Source organism: Macaca nemestrina, chromosome 6 (assembly GCF_043159975.1).
Source record: "Macaca nemestrina isolate mMacNem1 chromosome 6, mMacNem.hap1, whole genome shotgun sequence".
Taxonomy (NCBI): Eukaryota; Metazoa; Chordata; class Mammalia; order Primates; family Cercopithecidae; genus Macaca; species Macaca nemestrina.
This window is the reverse complement of record NC_092130.1, coordinates 172,110,918-172,131,261: the sequence shown is the minus strand read 5'-3', so window position 1 is coordinate 172,131,261 and position 20,344 is coordinate 172,110,918. Positions and strand designations below refer to the sequence as shown.

General features: G+C 39.2%; 1 protein-coding gene across 6 annotated transcripts in view; it reads right to left on the bottom strand.

Annotated features, from left to right (window-relative positions):
- The window catches only part of LOC105489489 (semaphorin 5A), a 512,498-nt gene that overhangs the window by 91,424 nt on the left and 400,730 nt on the right, over nt 1–20,344 (bottom strand). For all 6 annotated transcript variants that reach the window (XM_011754315.3, XM_011754312.3, XM_011754314.2 and 3 more), the window contains exon 13: nt 9,669–9,786. In XM_011754315.3, coding sequence (XP_011752617.2) covers nt 9,669–9,786 — 118 coding nt within the window. The remainder of the gene's footprint in view (nt 1–9,668; nt 9,787–20,344) is intronic.

Sequence of the window (20,344 nt, the reverse complement as noted above, 5' to 3'; positions counted from 1 at the left end):
GGACATTGGATGTGAGGAAGGTCAGACCCTTGGGGCAGAGAGTGAGTGGGGAGGGAGACTCTCTGAGAGGTTCTCTGGGACAATTGGTCATCCTTTGCCTCACTTCTCTATGAAGCTGTAACAACTCCAATAGTTCATCTTGCCTCCGCTCAGAAAGCCAAATGCACTGGGAACAACAGGAATGACAGGAAAGAAAGAGCTGAATTATTACAGGGCCAGGCAAGTGAGGAGAACAGAAAGGAACTCCTCAAGCCTGGCTCCCTGAGAATTGAGGGACTAGGGGTTTGTGACAGTACTTTGGCAGGCCAGGGCTGGCGAACCAAAACAGTTAACTAAATCACAGGGGTGTGAAAACTGCCTCCAGGCAGCTGAGTCCATTCCTGAGAGGGGTCTCAGGACTACCCGGCGGCTTTGGTCAGCTGAAGTGCTAAATCTGAACAATATCTCAAAGACCACTTCTTTAGGTTTCACAATTGCAATGTTATCTATAAGGGTAGTTAGAGAAGTTATGAATCTTGTGACCCCTGGTTACCTGAATCTGCAGTAAACAGCTTAAAGAAAAGCAGGCTAAGTGTCAGCAGATCATGGTTTATACCTAGTCTTCAGCAAAGTTCAAGCCCTTATCATTGTGAATATAGATTCAATCTCTAAATAAGAGGACAGGGAGGTAAGTTTTCCTTGCCTCAAAATTTAACCATAAACTACATTCCTCTCATAGTTATCTTGGCACTGGCCTCTGTGTTATTATATGCAAAACAAGAATACATAAAACAATTTAGCCTGCGACGTTAGAAGCAAGATGGAATCAGTCACACTAGAATTCGCTCATCACTTCTAATTCTGCAAAGGCTGTTTCAAAGGCGTGAGGGGTCATGCAGGATGGGATGCTGTGGAGGTCAGAGTAGTTCTATCTTGGATGCTAATCCCCCATGTTGACTTCTGATTAACCCCAGTTCTGGGAATGCCTCTAAGATTTCCAGTTTACCTGTCATTCCTTGTGTAAGAGCATGTACTTAATGCAAACCCTGCCCTTCAGCAAATTCCTAGGCATTCCCTCTGAAGCACGTATACCCTTTCCCTATGGCACATAAGCCCTGGGAATAATCCATGGAGCTCTACCGGTCCTGCAGCTGCCCAAGAGCATATTTCTCTCTGTAAGTTCCCAATAAACTCACCCTATACCAACAAACTGAATTTGTCTGCCTCACTCTTGGGTTTCTTGAGTCCTTCTGTGTTTGGGGGTTTATTTGCACATACGTCCCTTTCATGAAGCAGATGCATTTGTGATTTTTTTTTGAATGTTTATAAATCCCCCTAGTATTAATCGGAAACATTTGAGATGGCAGAATTGGGACAGATTAGAGAATCTGAGGCAAAGAAGAGTCTTTCTAAGCCCCTTTAGTCTCCATTTTCTCATCTAAAATACAAATGGAATGAGCAGGGAGGTTCCTAGGATCTCCTTAGCTCTAAGAGGTCATGAGGAAATCCTAAACTCAGGATGATATAGACAATAGAAATATCTAAGACTGTGAGGCCAGAAGGAAATACAATATGCTGGTGACAATAGAATGAAGATGGAAACAGAAATCACTCCTAGTTCCAGTCCACGTGTTTCTTTAAAATAATCTCCTGTCCTGGAAGGAACCTGAGAATTTCCATTTTTCCAAAGAGGCTAAGGTAGGGACACCAGCCAAGGTAATGGAATTTTATGAAGAAAGTACTTTGGAACAAAGGGGATTTGCATTCATTATGGGAATTATTCTTCACCATTGTGAGGTGAAGCAGAGGGAGGAGGAATCTATGGTGAGTTGGGCTGGTACCACCAGCCACACTTCTGAACCTCAAACAGGACATATCTGAGGTCAGGGTTGAATCCTGACTAGGCTATAAGCCAATCATGGCAACCCCCTCAGTTGGGCCAGTGCTGGGTCTAGAAACTGGCATGTGACCCAGTTCTGGCCAATGAGACTCAAGAGGACACTGCAAGAGGTTTCTAGAAACTATTTTCTTTCAAATGAAGAGGAGGAAGCTTTCTCTGCTCCTTCTCTTCCTTCCTGCTTTGGACATGGTTATGTGTGAATATGAAACTTGGCAATCCTGCTGCCATCTTGTGAGCAAAAGGAGAAAGGCTAGGGAATCAAAGACTTGATCATCTGCTGTCCTCCCTGAGCTGGGCAGCAGAATCAGCCCCTCATGATGCACCACAGGGTGAAAATAGTCCTTTATTACACCCTATTCACAGGAAATTTAATTACCATTAGGCACATGCAATCTATCTGATTTAATCTATTTATGCTATTTTTATAGGAAAATTAAACTAAGATTCAAATGAATTTGGTAACACCCCAAAGATTCCCTAGCTAGTTATTTGGAAGATGTAATTTGAAGCACTAGTCTTCCTTTTTCCCACGCCCCAGAGTTTCCAGAGTTTCTCCACATTGGGATTATTGACATTTGGACTGGATAATTTGTTGTAGGGGCTGCCCTGTGCATAACAGGATGTTTAGTGACACCCCTGGCCTCCACCCACTGGATGCCAGTGCCCTACCACCCCAAGATGTGACAACCCAAAATGTCTCCAGACATTGCTAAATGTCCCTCGGGGCAACTTTTTTCTTGACTGAGAACCACTGCACCAGACATTCTTTGTTCATTTTCTTTTGGTCTAGCATGAGTTAGTAGGGTCTTAAGCAAAGAGATGCTATAAAAGTTCTTTTTCCAAATATATGAATCAGCAAAAGAGGAGCTTATAAGAAAGGCACAGGAAAAGAGAGGAAGAACTTGAAATAAGTGATGGCTAATGAAAGAATGAAGAGGAAGAGGCAAATAAAACAGAGCAGAAACAGTTACCAAACCCTGGAAAGAAAAGGAACTGCATTGGGCAAATCAAAGTGACAGCAACAGCAATTGCACTTCAACAGGATGAAAATGTGAGATTCAGTTTCTGGCCATGGCTGGAGTAGTTGAAGATTCTAAGTGTAGCGTTTTCAATCCAGGATCACTGTAGTCAGTTCTACCGCATTTCAGAACGAGAACTTGCAATCCTCAGATAAGTACATGGGTCTTTGGGTACAGGTTCTCTGTGTTGCATTTAAGCACTTGCTCATTTTGACCTTGAGTATATTCGTTTAAGAATCTGCCTAGAAAGCAGATCCATGAATAACAATGTAAGTGCTGTGGCTTTACTTTTTCATATGAATAGGTATTTTTATATTTTCTTAGGCTTCCTTAAACAGACATCAGACATATATCTAGAATAAATTATCTGTAGTTGTGCTATCTTCTAGATTTCTGTAATGCAACTTTCTGTTAGGGGTATGTGTATTATACTATTTAATATTAAACATTAGACCTTAGTAAGACATACACCATGTAGTGGTAGTTTCGTGTATGCCAGGCACTGTGCTTTACCGGTATTAACTCCTTGAATCTTTAACACATCACTAGCAACTACAGCCCATTTTACAGATTTGAAATGGGCTGAGATAGGATAAGTAAGTTGCTCAAAGTCACTCTGGTTGTCGAGACCATCCTGGCGAACACGGTGAAACCCCGTCTCTACTAAAAATACAAAAAAAATTAGCCCGGCGTGGTGGCGGGCACCTGTAGTCCCAGCTTCTAGGGAGGCTGAGGCAGGAGAATGGCGTGAACCCGGGAGGTGGCGGAGCTTGCAGTGACCAGAGATCGCGCCACTGCACTCCAGCCTGGGCGACAGAGCAAGACTCTGTCTCAAAAAAAAAAAAATAATAAAATAAAAAAGGTCACTCTGGTTGTAAAAGACCCAGGAATCAAACAAGCTGGTCCAGAGCCTATGATCTCAACCACTTCATTCTGTGAAGTGATTTGTAGATCCTTCTTTGGTGAGAGTCTCAAAGAAACGAGCTTCAAGTAATTTTACCCCCAACTCTGTAATAGCAAACCTCCCTTCAACTAGGAAATAGCAGGTTTCCAAGTGCTAGCTAAGGAAGATGCAATTTTTGTTACTAAGCACCATCCACAATCCTATATTTCATTTGTTCATGTCCATTTCATTAATTTCAACTGACCAAGGATGTAGATGCATTTGGTGAGTGCAGAGGTCCCTGGAGCATATCTTTAGACTCTTACGGTATTCCAACCACTATTGTTTCATGACTTAATTGAAGTCTTATTTTTCTATTCTGATATTTTTTCAAAAGTTAAAAAAAAATTCCTTTTTAAAATTTTCAGGTAAATTTTGCAACAGAATATAACAAAACAGAATGTTAGATATGCTCCTTGGGAAAGCTTGTCTCATGCTAGGATATCAACTAAGCATCATCCCTAAGCCTATCTCTGCAAACGAGTTACACAGGAAACACAGTGCCTCTAAAAAGAACTAACCTGAAGCGATGCGCAGCCTCTGATAGGATGGGTGAACTAGGGAAATAGTTATCTAATACCTCTGAGCCCCACCTCTTCCATTTATAAAATGGAAGCAAAAATGTCCGTCCCTGGGGATCACAGTGAACATTAAATGAGACAATCCATTGAAAGTTGCCTCACATGGCACTGAGCACATGTTCTAGACACACAAGTAAACCTTAGGACTTATTTCTTTCTCTTATATCAAGATTCTATCACAAATTCAGAAATAATCTCTCACCTGCTTTCTAAGCATCAACTGATGGTTGCCTCTGCTTTAGGAAGATGTTGAGAGCTTAGAAGGGCATTATCCTGAAGATTAGGGATAATGTCAAAAATATTCAATTTAAATCCTGGTTTCTTTCCCAGTGCAGTTTTGGTACATTTGATAAATCCTTTAGACTATAGTCTATGGTACTGCCATCTAAAAGAGGGCTCTGGGCTTGATCATTGCTAAAATCCCCTTTTATTCTAAAGACACTAACTACATAATGGCATTGAGAAGAATCCTGTTATTAGGAGACCCCTAGGTATTTATTTGGTCTTTGTATTTGTTAGTTATTACATTATGTATAGTCCATTTTGCTTTGCTGTAAAGGAATACCTGAGGCTGGGTAATTTATAAAGAAAAGAGGTTTATTTTAGTCACGGTTTTGCAGACTGACCAAGAAGCACAGTGTTGGCATCTGCCTCTGGTGAGGGTCCCACAAAGCTTACAATGAGGGCAGAAGGTGAAACGGAAGAAGATGTATCACATAGTGAGAGAGACAGTGAGAGATGCTAGGGTCTTTAAAACAACCAACTCTCGTGTGAACAATAGAGAAGAATGCACTCATTACTGCAGAGAGGGAATCTAGCCATTCATGAGCGATTCGCCCCCATGACCCAAACACCTCCCACCAGGTCCCAACTCCAACACTGGGGATCACATTTCAACATGAAGTTTCTGGGGAGTGAACATGCAAACTATAATACATGATGCATTTTGGAATAAGGACTCATTACATCATATGGTACCCTGGTCATCATGTATCCACAAAGGATGTGGATGGTATTCATGAATAAATAAAGCTCAAGTAGATTCCTAAGACTATGCTATCCTTGTTAAACAACATTATGATTATGCAGGACATATATATTATTCTAATCAGTCTAGATATGCCAATTTAGATTTTACTGATGCACTTCAAATCTCTTAAACTGAGAGTAATGTTTTCAATTACAATATTATAAGCAAACAGAACATTAATCAATATGTCAGTAAACTATTGCCCTGTCATCTGGACTACAAAAACCCATAAACATTTTTAAATAGGGATCTCTCTGTAGAACATAAGTCTTCTTTCAGTCCCTAATTCCCTAGAAAGGTTTCTTGTGGGTCCCTTATCCAATTCAAACTCTCTGGGTAGCAGAGGATCTAAGCCACTGCCATGGCCTGAATGTACTCCTTCCAAATTCAGGTGTTGCCAGTGTGATACTATTAAGAAGTGGAATCTTGAAGAGGTGATTAGGCCAGGAGGGTTCCTACCTCAGGAATGGATTGGGTACCCTTATAAATAGTTGTGACAAAGAAAGGTGGCTCTCTCTTGCCCTCCTACCTTCTTCCAGGTGGGACACAGCAAGAAGCCCCTCACCAGACTAAGTAGTGGTACCTTGATCTTAGACTTACCAGCTTTCAAGAAGGTGTGAAATAAATTTCTGTCCAATTTAAATCATTCAGCCTTAGGTATTCTGTTGTAGCAACATAAATGGTCTAAGACAGTCATAAGTCACAGCCACTGCATGAGGTTTGACTAGAACACTAACTTTGGGAAACTCAGTTGTGCTATGTCATTGATCCAAGGTTTGTGAAGGTTTACTTGGGAGAGTCACACACAAGAGGGTCTGAGGGTGACTCACCATCAACAACATTCCTATAACTCTTACTGCACTCAATGTAACAGGATCTCCTGTCTTTCATTATGCAGCTTGCACTTTTACATGAGGTATAAGATATTTGGTCTCATCCAAAAACCCCTCAGCTTATAAAGCTTAATTTCCTTTGGATAGAGATACATACCTCTATAATCTATATATGTAGAGGTAGGTAAAAGTGTTTACTGATTGCAAACTTCCCTCTGCTTTTTTTGTATTTTACCATCTCTAAAATAAATGGCATCTTACAATCCATGAGAGAGTTTTTCGTTGTTGTTTCTTAGCAACATATAAAGCAGTGGTACACATCACAACCAGTGGCATATCAGAAATGATTATATATGATAGATTTGCCCAATAAAATTAAGCCCTTGTTCCATTTCAGTTAAAAAATAACATGGAAGAAAATTACATTTCAATCTTTTTTTAATACCTCTCTAAGTTAATACTGCTCTATATTAATGCAAATCATTTACATCTAGGTCATCTCCTTCTAAGAGACAGATTTTTCGAAAAAGATGTATTGTTAGATAATATGAATTTCTCATTTTCAAAATGGTAGCCTATATAACTCAGAAATATATATGGTTTCCTTTCCTGTGTTTTGCTCAAAATGACATAATGTATTGTCTTTTGTTGCCTTCTTTGTATATGCTTATCTGAAGTGTATCTTGATATGTGATACAATACATTGTGTGGGATGACAGGGATAGTTTTGTGTAATTAAATACTCTGTCATCAGAAGAAACAGACCTTGTAATGAGTGTTTTGCTGACTGAGAGCTAGATATCACATCTAAGCTTTATTTTTGAAAGCAGAGATGGTAGAGGAGGCAGCCTTGATGCCATGGCAGATCCTTGTTACCTTCTGACCTTACATGTTAAAAACTCAAGTAAGGTCAGACGGCAACAAAGACCTCAGGTCCTCTCAGTAGCAGGAAACAACTTTAGTGACCACCCTCTCTTCAAGTCTTAAATATTAAATCCTTCCTTTTCTTTTTTTTTTTTTTTTTTTTAGACAAGTCTTGTTCTGTTGTCCAGGCTGGAGTGCAGTGGTGATATGCTTTGACGCCATGTGCCCACCTAAATCTCATCTCAAACTGTAATCCCCATATGTCAAGGGAAGAACCTAGTTTGAATCATGGGGGTGGTTCCCCCCATTCCATTTTCCTGATAGTAAGGGAGTTCTCACGAGATCTGATTGTTTAAAAGTGAGTTTCTCCTGACCTCTCTCTCCTGCTGACTTGTGAAGAAGGTGCGTGCTTGCTTCTTCTTCACTTTCTGCCATGATTGTAAGTTTCCTGAGGCCTCCCCAGCCATGCAGAACTGAAAGTCAATTAAATCTCTATCCCTTATAAATGACCCGGCCTCGGTATTTCTTTATAGAAGTGTGAAAGCAGACTAATACAAGTGGCATGATCTTGGTTCACTACAGCCTCAAACTCCCAGGCTCAAGCAATCCTCCCACATCAGCCATCGAGTAGCTGGAACTACATGTATGCACCATCATTCCTAATTAAATTATTTTACTCTTCTGTAGAGTTAGGGCCTCACTATGTTGCCCAGGCTGGTCTCACACTCTTGGCTTCAAGCAGTCCTCCTGTCTCAGCCTCCTAAAGTGCTGGGTTTACAGGCACGAGCCACTGTGCCCAGCCAACTCTCCATTTAATGACTAAAGACATATACAAAACATATATTCATTATAAAGCAAGCGTGTGGGTGTGTATTTCTAGTCCACGAACTCCACCCCACAAACACTAGAGCTTGGAGGGAAAGGCCTCTTTAGTCTGAGGGTCCTATGGGGACATGCTGCCTGTTGGGAAGCTCTCATTACAGATACTAATAATTATATAATTAGTATTTCTCAGATATATGCTAAAACAACTCTGGGTCCTAGACAATGGCCTTATTACTTAAGAAACAAAGCTATTATCTTAAGCCTTTTTTACAATAAAAAATGCAAGATCAAAGATCTACAAGAAGATTTGCTGACCTTCTAAAGTGTATGTCTGTACTTTGGAACCACATTTCAGGTATTAAACATTATGTTTTATCAAGCCGCAAAGAATGAAAGGTGAGCACCCTTATGCTCTTAGTATTTTTCAGAAATAGGAAGGGATTAAGAACAAACAATGGCATTTTTCTAACCATTTTAAAGGGACTTTGCAGAAAAATTGGATTCTAAAATAATAGATCTGAAGTTAAATAATCACAAGGACTCACAACTAATCCTACTAGGAAGCTCTCCAGAGCCTAGATGTGGTGATGCACACACTGTTACAGCGAAGGCCCCTTGATTCAGTGCCAACATTTGGGAAGTAACAATGGTTTGAATAGCCCCAGACTTCCTTGCTTCGTCCCGTCTGGTTTTCCGAATTTCAAGCTGAATAACTGGCTTCATGAATATGTGGCTGAGATAACAGAAAGGGTAGGTTCTTTGGTGGGAAACAGGCTGATGGTTGTGATGTCTTAGAAGTGCTAAAGCATGGAAGAAACAGCAAGGAGTTCACACACTGAATGTGCCACACCTCTGTCTTGCAGAGATACCACAGAACTGGTGGGCAGAGATTAGCAGTTTTGTGAAGGCAACATGACTTATGACTTTTCCATTTTGTGGAAGTTAATAGTTGTTGTTCATATTCTATGAGAAAACATAAGAGAATTTGAGATCACTGGACAAAATGTTCTCAAGACCAAAAATCCTCCAAAAACAAACAAAAAAAAGCAAAAAATATTCCAAATACTAGTTCCTATAAATGTGGACCCAAACAAACGTATTAGCAAAGGAAACCATGCAATGTGCTTTTCTTGGATTCAGTCTGGCTCTCAATACAGGTGAGTTTCTCCTCACTCCACAGAGTCTTATATGGGAACGCACAGTAGGCTGTCTCTTCCAGACCTTCCTGTGACCTTGAACAGGATCTACGGGTTGGCCCCACATGAAGGTGAAAATAATATCCTTTAGTTATTCTTTTCCCGTCTTTCCTTATGTCAGCCTCTGGAATTATATCTCCCAAAAGAAATTTATGGGTGTGGAAGTTCCTGTTTTATTAGTGCTCTAAGGGGCAAAATAGTCCACACCAAACTCTGGAGGGGAAAAAAATCCAAGAATAAAACAGAAACCATAAACTCCATTATCAAATCAACACAGTTTTCTCTGAAGACGTTTCTCTTCAAACAGACAAAAAGCCTATAATAGCATTCCATGTGGCCCCGTGCAAGCCAAGAGTCAAGTGATCTGAGAGAGCACAGACTGGGTTTGCAAAAAAGGTTCTCATATGAGAAAGGTGCAGACAGTGTGGCTGAGGATCGCCACGGGAGCATGACTCCCGTGGGCAGCATTTTCAGAGGATGGAGAAGGCGAGCACTCACCGGACATGCAGAGATGCTCTGTTCCCACTGCGTCATGCTCAGGCTCTCCTCCAGGCTTGTGCATTTCTTCATCACCACGTCCCAGCCACAGTAAGGGTCCTGGGCCCCAATGCAGGTGCTGTAAAGACACACACCAGATGGTCAACAGAAAGGTCACTTTTCCAAAGATAAGATACACAAGACAAGGCGAACCTGTCCCTTAGTAGAGAGTTATGGGATTTCTTAGATATGAAGCCCAGTGGGTATTTATTTAGGCTGTACACTGGAGAACATAGCTATCTGCACACTCCAGTAAGTACCTAATATTAAACCATTTATACAGACATTTTGAAAAATCTATGTTTTAATCTAACATACATGACAGATGACTAAAGATGAGCCAACACGAGTATTTTGCTGTCACAAATAGTGCTAAAGTCAAGATTCTACAATGTTCAAAAACAATATAGCTGTTACCACCACTACCATCACCATTATCATCCTCCTCCTCTTTACAACAGGTATTATTTGTTGCAGATGCTTAAACGATTTGATAGGCAGGTGTTATTTTCACTTTATTTACCATTACCATCATCATCATCATCATCGTTATTACCACCCACTTTATTGATGAGAAAACCGAGGCACAGAAAATTTGAGAAATTAGCCCAACGACATGCAGATACATCCAAAACTCTTCAACATGAATCGTTCAAAAAAATAGGAACATCTTTCATTTGTTTACTGTAGCTTAAATGTATTAAAACTTTCAATTTCATAGTAATTTCATATAGCTGTGTCTATAATATCCTACATATGATATCAGAAGTATTGTAGATGGCGGATATTTTCTTTTTAACTTTGTCTAAATGAAAGAGTTCATACACTACACGGGCATTATTAGATGTGGGCTGTGGCCTTTACATTGTAAATACAAGCAAAGGTAAATGAGGGAGGAAGAAGACAGAGACGATAGTGATGGAGCCAGAAATATACAGAAGATAATGTCATGGGCACACAGGACATTGAACCTGGGAATTCTGTGAGTGGACGGAGAAGTCGGACGGGCAGGAAGCAGATGTGAGGAAAGAAAGGCAATGCCAGCATGGAGGTGCTAATGACCCCTCCTGGAGGTAGGATAGTAATTACAGTGAGGGAGGAGGACCTGTTACAAATTAACCAAGGACCAGAAATCTGATAGGACCAGAAATCATGGCTTAACCATTGACCCCGTCGGCAGGAAGGTAGCATAAGTAAGCAGTGATGAGTTGTTCATATTCATAATATAAAATAATAATTGTTAAGAGAAAAGGTACTAATTATATATAAAGCTCTGTTCTAAGAATGTGACTTATATTTGGTCATTTAAACCCTATGACAACCTTATAGATACAGTACCTCTATTAGGCACTACATTGATTCTCGCTTTGAAATGAAGAAACTGAAGGAGGGAAAGATTGATTTGAAGGCTGTACACCTAGGGAAGATATGTTTACAGTTGATAAATCGACTGATATGTAGTAAGTTATTATAGGGCTATCATTTATTAATTACCTAAAGAAGTGCAAATGATTTAAAAAGCTGTTTCTCAGAAGTAGGGCTAGGTTGGGGTACAAAAAGGTATGAAACAATTACCTGTTCCTATAACCTCATTAAAACTCCTTGATATGCGACCACATGCAGACATGACTTCTATTAAAAAATACAAACAAGGCAGTTATAAAGGACAAGGTGAAAGCCTATTTCCCCAGTAGTAGGTACTGTTTATACTAATTCAAATATTCTGCAGATATTTTATCCACACATATGAGCATGCTTGTGTGCACATATCTATTTATACACATATGTATTTTGTTATTGTTGTTTATAGGCAAATATATGTTTTATATCATTATATGTAATACACACGAATGTGATTGTACACACTGTTTCACATTTTGCTTTCTACAACCAATAATATATTATTGCACTATTCCTGTCAATAAATATAGCTCTACCTTATTCCCCTTAACAGCTGTATAGTGCTTCATTTTCTTTTTCTTTTTTTTTTTTTTTTTTGAGACGGAGTCTGGCTTTGCCGCCCAGGCTGGAGTGCAGTGGCTCGATCTCGGCTCACAGCAAGCTCCACCTCCCAGGTTCACGCTATTCTCCTGCCTTAGCCTCCCGAGTAGCTGGGACTACAGGCACCCACCACCACACCCAGCTAATTGTTTGTATTTTTAGTAGAGATGGGGTTTCACCGTATTAGCCAGGATAGTCTTGATCTCCTGACCTTGTGATCTGCCCGCCTTGGCATCCCAAAGTGCTGAGGATTACAGGCGTGAGCCACCGTGCCTGGCCAGTGCTCCATTTCTTTTATGAACCAACATTTATTTAAATTTCCCCTTCATTTTATTTATTTTATTTTCAATTTTTTATTTCCATAGGTTCTTGGGGAACAGGTGGTGTTTGGTTACATGAGTACTTTTGTGGAGATCTGTGAGATTTTGGTGCACCCATCACATAAGCAGTATACAATATCCACTGCATCCAATTTGTGGTTTTTTTATCCCTCATTCCCTTCCTACTCTTTCCCTCGAGACCCCAAAGTCCATTGTGTCATTCTTATGCCTTTGCATCCTCATAGCTTAGCTCCCACTTAGGAGTGAGAACATGCGATGTTTGCTTTTCTGTTCTTGAGTTACTTCACTTAGAATAAGTCTCCAATCTCATCCAGGTTGCTGTTAATTTATTCCTTTTTATGGGTGAGTAGTATTCCATCATATATGTGTATCACAGCTTCTTCAACCACTCCTTCATGGATGGGCATTTGGGTTGGTTCCACATTTTTGCAGTTGTGAATTGTGCTGCTATAAACATGCATGTGCAAGTATCTTTTTCATATAATGACTTCTTTTCCTCTGGGTAGATACCCAGTAGTGGGATTGCTGGATTAAATGGTAGTTCTACTTTAAGTTATTTAAGGAATCTCCACACTGTTTTCCATAGTAGTTGTCCTAGTTTACATTCCCACCAGCAGTGTAAATTTCCCCTTTAAAATTATTAAATTTCCCCTTTTAAAGCAAGGCTGCAGTACTCATTTTTGTACAGATTTTCTATCGGATAAAATTTTATTCGTGTAACTGTTGAGTCAAAAGTTACGAGCATTATTAAATTTGGACTAACCAACAATATGGGAGTGCCTCTGCTGCCTCATCCTGTTACATACTGGATGTTACCTTATTTTTTTTAACTCATCCAAGGGGTAACTCTTTCAGAAAGTTTGTATATGAAAAAAAAAGTAGAATTTCTCAATTGTCTGTTTTCATTTCTTTCAGTTGTGTCTTAGGTTAAGGCTTAGCATACATGCATATACTTTTTAAACATTTGCATTTGCCATGTGTAAACTTCCTATCCATATCCAATTCCAAGGAAACTTCCTATCCATATCTAAGATTTGATCTCTTTCATGAGTCGTTCATTTTATTACATGGTCATTGGAAGGGGTGATTTTTGCATTAAAACGCAGCCCTCTCTGAGTAATATTTTCCCTGTTTGACATTTTTTTATTGAGATACATGTTATAAAATTTTACGCAGTAAAACTTATGAACGTTTTCCTTTATAGCATCTAACGTGTGTTCCAAATTAAGATTTTTCTCACTTAAATCTTCCCAACTTAAAGATTAAGCATTGAACATTACAGAAACATTAAAGAGTATAGAAACATCACTCTCCCAATTCCTTCTGATTCTTCTAAGGTATCATTTCTTTGGCTCCCCATCCTTTTACCATTTGAAATGTATTTTTCTCCTCCTCATAAATGAACAAACAAAATCAAAAATCACATATACATATTTAAAAATCTAAACATCTCAAATCCCACACAAAACAAACAGATTCAGGTCTTAGAGGAAAAATAATAGATGTGAGTATGCTTTCTTTTCCTGTTATTCAAATGACATCATTTTCAAATACTACAAGTTTATAACAGAGAGTGTGAGCATAAGCACTTTAAAATCTCTAGCTTTGGGAATATGACTCCCAATAAGGTACTATGTTAAATTAAAAAAAATTTCAATGATCAGTTTCATTGAATAAAACTTGAACCTGTATTTTTATTGTAAAACACATATAAAAATTTTCTCAATTCTCAAGACACACAATTGACTTAATAACACTTTTTTTTGTGTGCAGGGAATAGAGATGGTGAGAATAAACTATTACAACCAATGACTAAGACCATGAAACGTGTGCCTTTATTATCCAGGTGTCAGCAATTTCTTCCTGAGTAACTTTGCATGTGCAGTGTTGTTCTGTAGAAAAATACCCAGAGGAAGTTGCTGGAAATCTGAAGACCCTTCAAGTACAGCCCATGAGACAGACCTGGGTGTGGTGAGCACTAAGAGTCCTGCTCCCTGCTGTGACCTCACCCGGCTGCGCCAATGAGATCAGATCTGGGAGTGTCCTCATCTTACTAAAGTAGCCAAAAGTGACATATTTATATTTGCGGCTCCTATGGCGAAACCTGAGAGTAATTCTTTTACTGACAAAATCACATAGTGTATATCACATACGGGAACTCTATGTGCATGATTCTTTACACAGAGCAAAAGTATAGCGAGGCTACTTTTGCTATACTTCAAAGAGATCATTCAAAAGGTCTGCATTCCTTTTCATGTTTCTTATTAAAGCAACATGACGAGTAGGTAAAATTAAACCTCCAAAAAGGGAAAAATTCCACGGACTCCCTACGTTTACCCCAGACTTCCCGTGCAAAGCTGCTTGGAGACTTAAAACAATGCCACAGTGTTAGAGGGAAGTATTTCAAGCTGTTTTAAATGGAAAGCTGCATGTAATAACATCTTTTTCTTCTGATGATGCCAATGGTTCTGCATGTTCTTAACATTACACTTATCCTTTAAAATGTTAACATGTCTTTACAAACACAAATGCCCATTCAATAAAATACCATGTATATTCCAATATAATTCCCTCATGCAAAATATCTTACACCATGGGCAAAATTCTGATGAGATCTACCTTTATTCTAAATTATGTCTTAAGAAAATCTATCACACAATTTTATTTCTGGAAGCTGGGTCTCTAAGAAACTGTGGAAAATTGTGTGTTTCCAATTAACGCAGCCACCGTGAAAGTGGCTTTTCTGTATTCCGCTTTGAAAATGCTTTTCCTTGTGTGATAAATATTTTTAATATGAGTTTTAGCGTGATTTAATTATTCCAAATTGTCAACATATGTCATAGCATCATTTTGCACCCCATAAATATATTCTGTTCAAATATAATTGTCAAGATTCAATTTTAAAATTTCCATAACGTGTTAATGACCTTACACTACTCTCATTGTACATATTACCCTGGTATTCGAAAGTACTTGAATTTAGATAAAAATATTAGTCAGAATCTGAAGGTTTAGTTTTTTTCGAAAACACACTTATTGAGGGTACTTTTTAGAGCTAAACGTGTATTTGGAGGCAGGCCTTAATTCTAAAAAGCAGGATAAATGTCTCCTTTCCTTTTCACATGACAATAACATCAACATATATCTAAATTATTTCTTTACATTTTAAAAATTCGCAATTATGTTTTTTGTTAGTTTGAGTAACAGAAAATAAGTTTATTCACTAAAATATTTTCACTGTATTTCTGAAAAGTTGAGAGGTATTGCTGAGTACAATTCCTCGTGCATATTAGATTACCTAAGTATCAGTGATGACTTTATCCGGCTTGTCACTGTCACACTAATTATCATGAGGTCAGTTTATTTTTTATATTAAGAATTTTTGCCATTTTGTTAATACACAATGTATTCGTAAACATGGGATTTTAAAAGTGTTTCAATCATGTATTGATTCAGCACATACTTATGAGCACTTGGCTATGAAGTTGACTTTGAAAGTGCTGGGTGTACCATGGCAAACAGACACTGTCACTGAGTTCCAAGAACTTACCATTTGGTTAAGAAAGTAAATATTAAAACAGTTACATGATAAATATCAACAACGAGTTGCAAAGGAAGAATTCAAAGGGCATAAGAGACTGGTGAATCCCCACTACAATGGCTGGTTGAGTCTGGAATAAGAGGATATGTAGGTACCGGAACAAATGGGATGAACAGAAGTGACCCATTTGATAGGAGCCAGCAAGAGCAGAACCTTTTTGCAGAGAGATCAGCTTGGGAAAAGCACTCAGCCGGGAGAGAACTTGGCAAGTTTGAAGAACTGGTAAAATGGAGGCTGGACTTGGGCTGAAGCTTGAGGAGTGAAATGGGCAGAGTCCTTGGGCCCGATTAAAGATTGAGGGTTTCCTTGCAAGTGTTGCATACTTTAAAGTGCTTCCCAAATACTATGCAAGAGTCATACTTCAAACATCAATATTGATTTCTTTTATCATTACAATGATTGTGGTAGTGATCAACCTGTCTATGAATTATCCCTTCCCCAATTTCTAAGAAAATCTGTCTCATTCCTAAGCACCATGTCACCATATACTTCATAAGCTATTCTTTTAATTAAAAACATTACTGGCTAGGCACGGTGGCTCATGCCTGTAATCCCAACACTTTGGAAGCTAAAGGTGGGTAGATCATTTGAGGTCAGAAGTTCAAGACAAGCTTGGTCAACATCGTGAGACCCTATCTCTACCAAAAATACAAAAATTAGCCGGGCGTGGTGGCACATGCCATGTTGGGAGGCTGAGGCAGGAATCACTTGAACCTGAGAGGCAGAGGCTGCAGTGAGCCGAGATCGCGCCACTGTACTCCAGCCTGGGTGACAGAGTGAGACTCTATCTCAAGCAAACAAACAAACAAACAATCTTACTAAAAATAAGACTGAAGAAAATTCCAAGTAGACAATAACCTTCCTGAGACATCCACAGATCCTTCAATTGGTAAATCCAACTAGAACGTACATTTTCTTTGTTTTCCTCTTCTGCAAAACTGAAATAAAAATACCTATTCACAGGGCTGTTTTGAGAGTTATATCATGCTAGATAGTATATTAAAAAGTTTTTTGAGATGGAGATGCATACCAGTTGCTATAATTAGTCCCTAAGCACAATTTCAAGTTATTATACACTATGGACTTCTGAGGTAGTTGAAAACATTCTATATTGAATACGAAGTCCAATAATAATTCATGCTACATGGTATGATTTGTAGGTGAAGCTAATGTACTCGATTTCAGTTAGTGACTAACTTTTAATACTTTTAATGTATTAAAAACTACTTGGCTTAACATTAAATGACATTGATCAAATACAATGGCTATTTTTTACATTTTATTTTGCACTTAATATTAAATTTAAATAATTGACTTACACTGGCACTAATACTAATCATACTTGACAAATGTTCTTTTAGTTAAAACCTTAATAGGCAAATATAACATTTCAATTTTCCTGAAAGATCTGTTTTAAAATTGAACAAGATTGATACATATTTTACAGTGAAGCATTTCAGGAAAATTGATAATTTGAAAAATAGTGATGGAATTAGATAGAGCATATTTGAAATAAGCAAGCCAAAAGTTCTTTCTGGATCTAGGACTTGTGATTAACTTGGGTTGCCAGCTTTGGTTTCTGACCTGATGCAGAGACCCCGTTCCACTCCCTCTTTAAGCACTGAATCGTGAGCTGTTTATCTTGACCTCTTTGTGGGCTTCAATCACTGTGAACTTTTCTTGAGAACAAATATAAAATCTTTCTAGAAAGGCCAAGACTGTCTCCAGGACAAAGCTAAGAAAAGCAGATTTTCCATGGCTAGGATTGTACCAGGACACCAGACCAGGACAAAGGGGGCATAGGGTGTTACAATGGCCCAACGTCAACCTTCCATGGTTCCACGATGTGGAAGTAACTCACCAGGAAAAAGCTGTGTCGATGTGCTCAAGAAGAAAAGAAAATAATTACTGGTCACTTCATTCAGGGAGAAGCCCACATCATTGGTATTCCACATCCTCTATTCTATAAGTAGGCATAATTATAGGTACCTCCAAAGTTCACCCTTCCCCAGTGTCCTCTCCTCTTGGCTAATTCCAATTTAAAATGAAGACACAATTACTTATTTGCTATATAACATGTTTTTCTTTTTCAAGAGAAACACTTCTGTGAAACAATGTTTAAGGGTCAACAATTATGCCTGAAGAATGCAGAAGGTGTCAAGTAATACATTTTAATATTTACTCAAAACCTTAAAGGGGAGTACATCCAGAGGGGGAAAAATGTATTATTCTGTTTTCTTATAATTCACCTAACTTAACAGTTTGACCTCAATTGAGTGGATGAGGTTCAATGCCAAGGAACCCTTCTGTGTAGTACAGCCCACCCCTCGGAAAGAACATTTGTCCCTCTCAGCAGGTAGTTACAGCAAGTGTGGGTCTGCCTTGAATTTGGATTCTCTGGTGCCCTCACGACTGCTGGACAGCTGGTGACAGTGGTGAAGGCAAGCACCTGGCTCTCTTCACACTAGGCCCTGTGTAGCTTTCATCAGTGCCGAATCCCAGTTGCTCTTGTGTGGATAGAGACATGTTCATTCGAGACAGGGAATTATTGCAAATCTACTGACAGATGCTCCCACTGCTTGGATGAGGCCATGCTGACATTACTCACCCAAGCACATAATGTGGTCATGCTAGAGTCTCATGAACTGTTGATTTGCCCTGACAGAGGCAAGTAACAATTGAATGCAAGGAGCAGAATCTGGCCTGATGGGTCCAGCACCTCTCAGACAATGTGAAGTTATTTGAAGGCAGAGCAGCAAATGATTGGCTGGTCAGTTTGCCTTCAGTTTAATCCGGAGACCATGTGAAATATATGTGGGCAAAGAAGGTAAACCACACATACAAGAGCAGTCTGTCCTGTTTACTTTCCTTTTCTTTCTTGTTTGTTCATTCACTTTTTATTTTGACTTACATCTAGAACAAAGGGAGATTTGAAGCCCAGCCTTCAACATAGTGTGCAGAAAGTGTAAAAGACCACTCACAGGCAACGCCGGCTCAGAAGGACCTGCATGAACTGAGTATAATATTAAAACAGGAAACGAACTATCTTGTGTTGAATTCTTATTATGTACCAGACCCCTAACATAGCCTCTCTCTCTTTATCTCCAATAACACACTCCTATGGAAACAGGGCTGAGAAATGAGATACGAAGAAGTTGAGTAACTGGCTTATGGTCACACACCACACAAAAGCCCCGTCCAGAACCACCTGAACGCAAAGCTCGTGCTCTTTCCATAGGCAGGCTGTTTTACAAACATATGAGAGCAGTTATTTCCTTAAGAATTCACTGGACTATGCAGCAAATAAAAAATCTTAAGAGAAGCCCAGATGCTCCTATTTAGGATAACTGAGGTGCAGGGGTCTGCAGCCAAGAAATGCGGGCAGCTCAAGCTTTCCCATGTAATTTTTACATAACTTTAAATTTGAGAGCTCAAAAGCAGGAGGCCTGTGGAGTAGATATTAAAGAAGATTTTTTTTTTTTTTTTTTTTTTTTAGATGGAGTCTCACTCTGTCGCCCAGGCTGGAGGGTAGTGGTGTGATCTCGGCTCACTGCAACCTCCACCTCCCTGGTTCAAGCAATTCCCCTGCCTCAGCCTCCCGAGTAGCTGGGATTACAGGAGCCTGCCACCACACCCAGCTAATTTGTTTTTGTTTTTTTGTGTGTGTATTTTTAACAGAGGCTAGGTTTCACAAATGTTGACCAGGCTAGTCTTGAATTCTTGACCTCAAGCAATCCACCCTCCTCGGCCTCCCAAAGTGCTGGGATTACAGGCGTAAGCCACTGCACCTGGCCAAGAAGGAAACTTTTTCTTTCTGATCTCCATTAGTTGTGTTTCTCAACTGAAGTACGAAAGGTTGGTAATAGATTTTCAAACTTTACCCAACTGACTGTTGAAAACACACCTTGCCATTTAGAGACCAAGGATACATTCTCTTAGTAAAGCAGTTTCATGTGTTGATGAGTTCTTACCCACCCTGCCCAGGGTCTGGGGATGTTACTTTATGACAACACCGGAATACACTGTGCTCCAGCCCAAGCCTAACTTGGAACCCCTCTAATCATGTCTTTCTCACTGTCCTAATTAGCACTTACCACTTTTGTTAATGCCAGCACCAACAAAAACTCAGTGCATTTACTTTCTGCTGTTTCTCTATTTTTTAAAAACAGATTTAATGGTGGCATCCACGTAATGTTGCTGTGCTTTATTACATTTTTGTTGTATCACACAGATATCTTCATAGGCATCGCTTAATGGCTTCAGAATTACTCAATCAGAGAACAATCATTGAAAGGGTGTATCATAAGTGGTGATTAATTCCCTTACTACTGGAAGTTGAAAATTAGAACACTGGTTATGATACAGATACAGCTTAAAAAATAATCGGAGAGGAACATTAGGTGAGGATGTTAGGTCCTTGTGTATTCCAGCATCAGACTTTAACGATAAATCGATTTTGGAATAAATTCTAAGGTAACTCCAAGGTCCTTTGGCTCAGTTCCATGAGAGCAGGTGATTTTACTTATACCAGAATTTCTTATTACAATCTGAGTCCCCTGCAGGCAGGGTCAGAGATGCCTCATTCATCATCCTCCATGCAGGGCCTCACGTGGTGTTTGGCATGTATTGAGTTCAATAAATATAATATGAAGGAATTAATTACAAAAAATCCACATTCTCTAGAGGTTAAACCA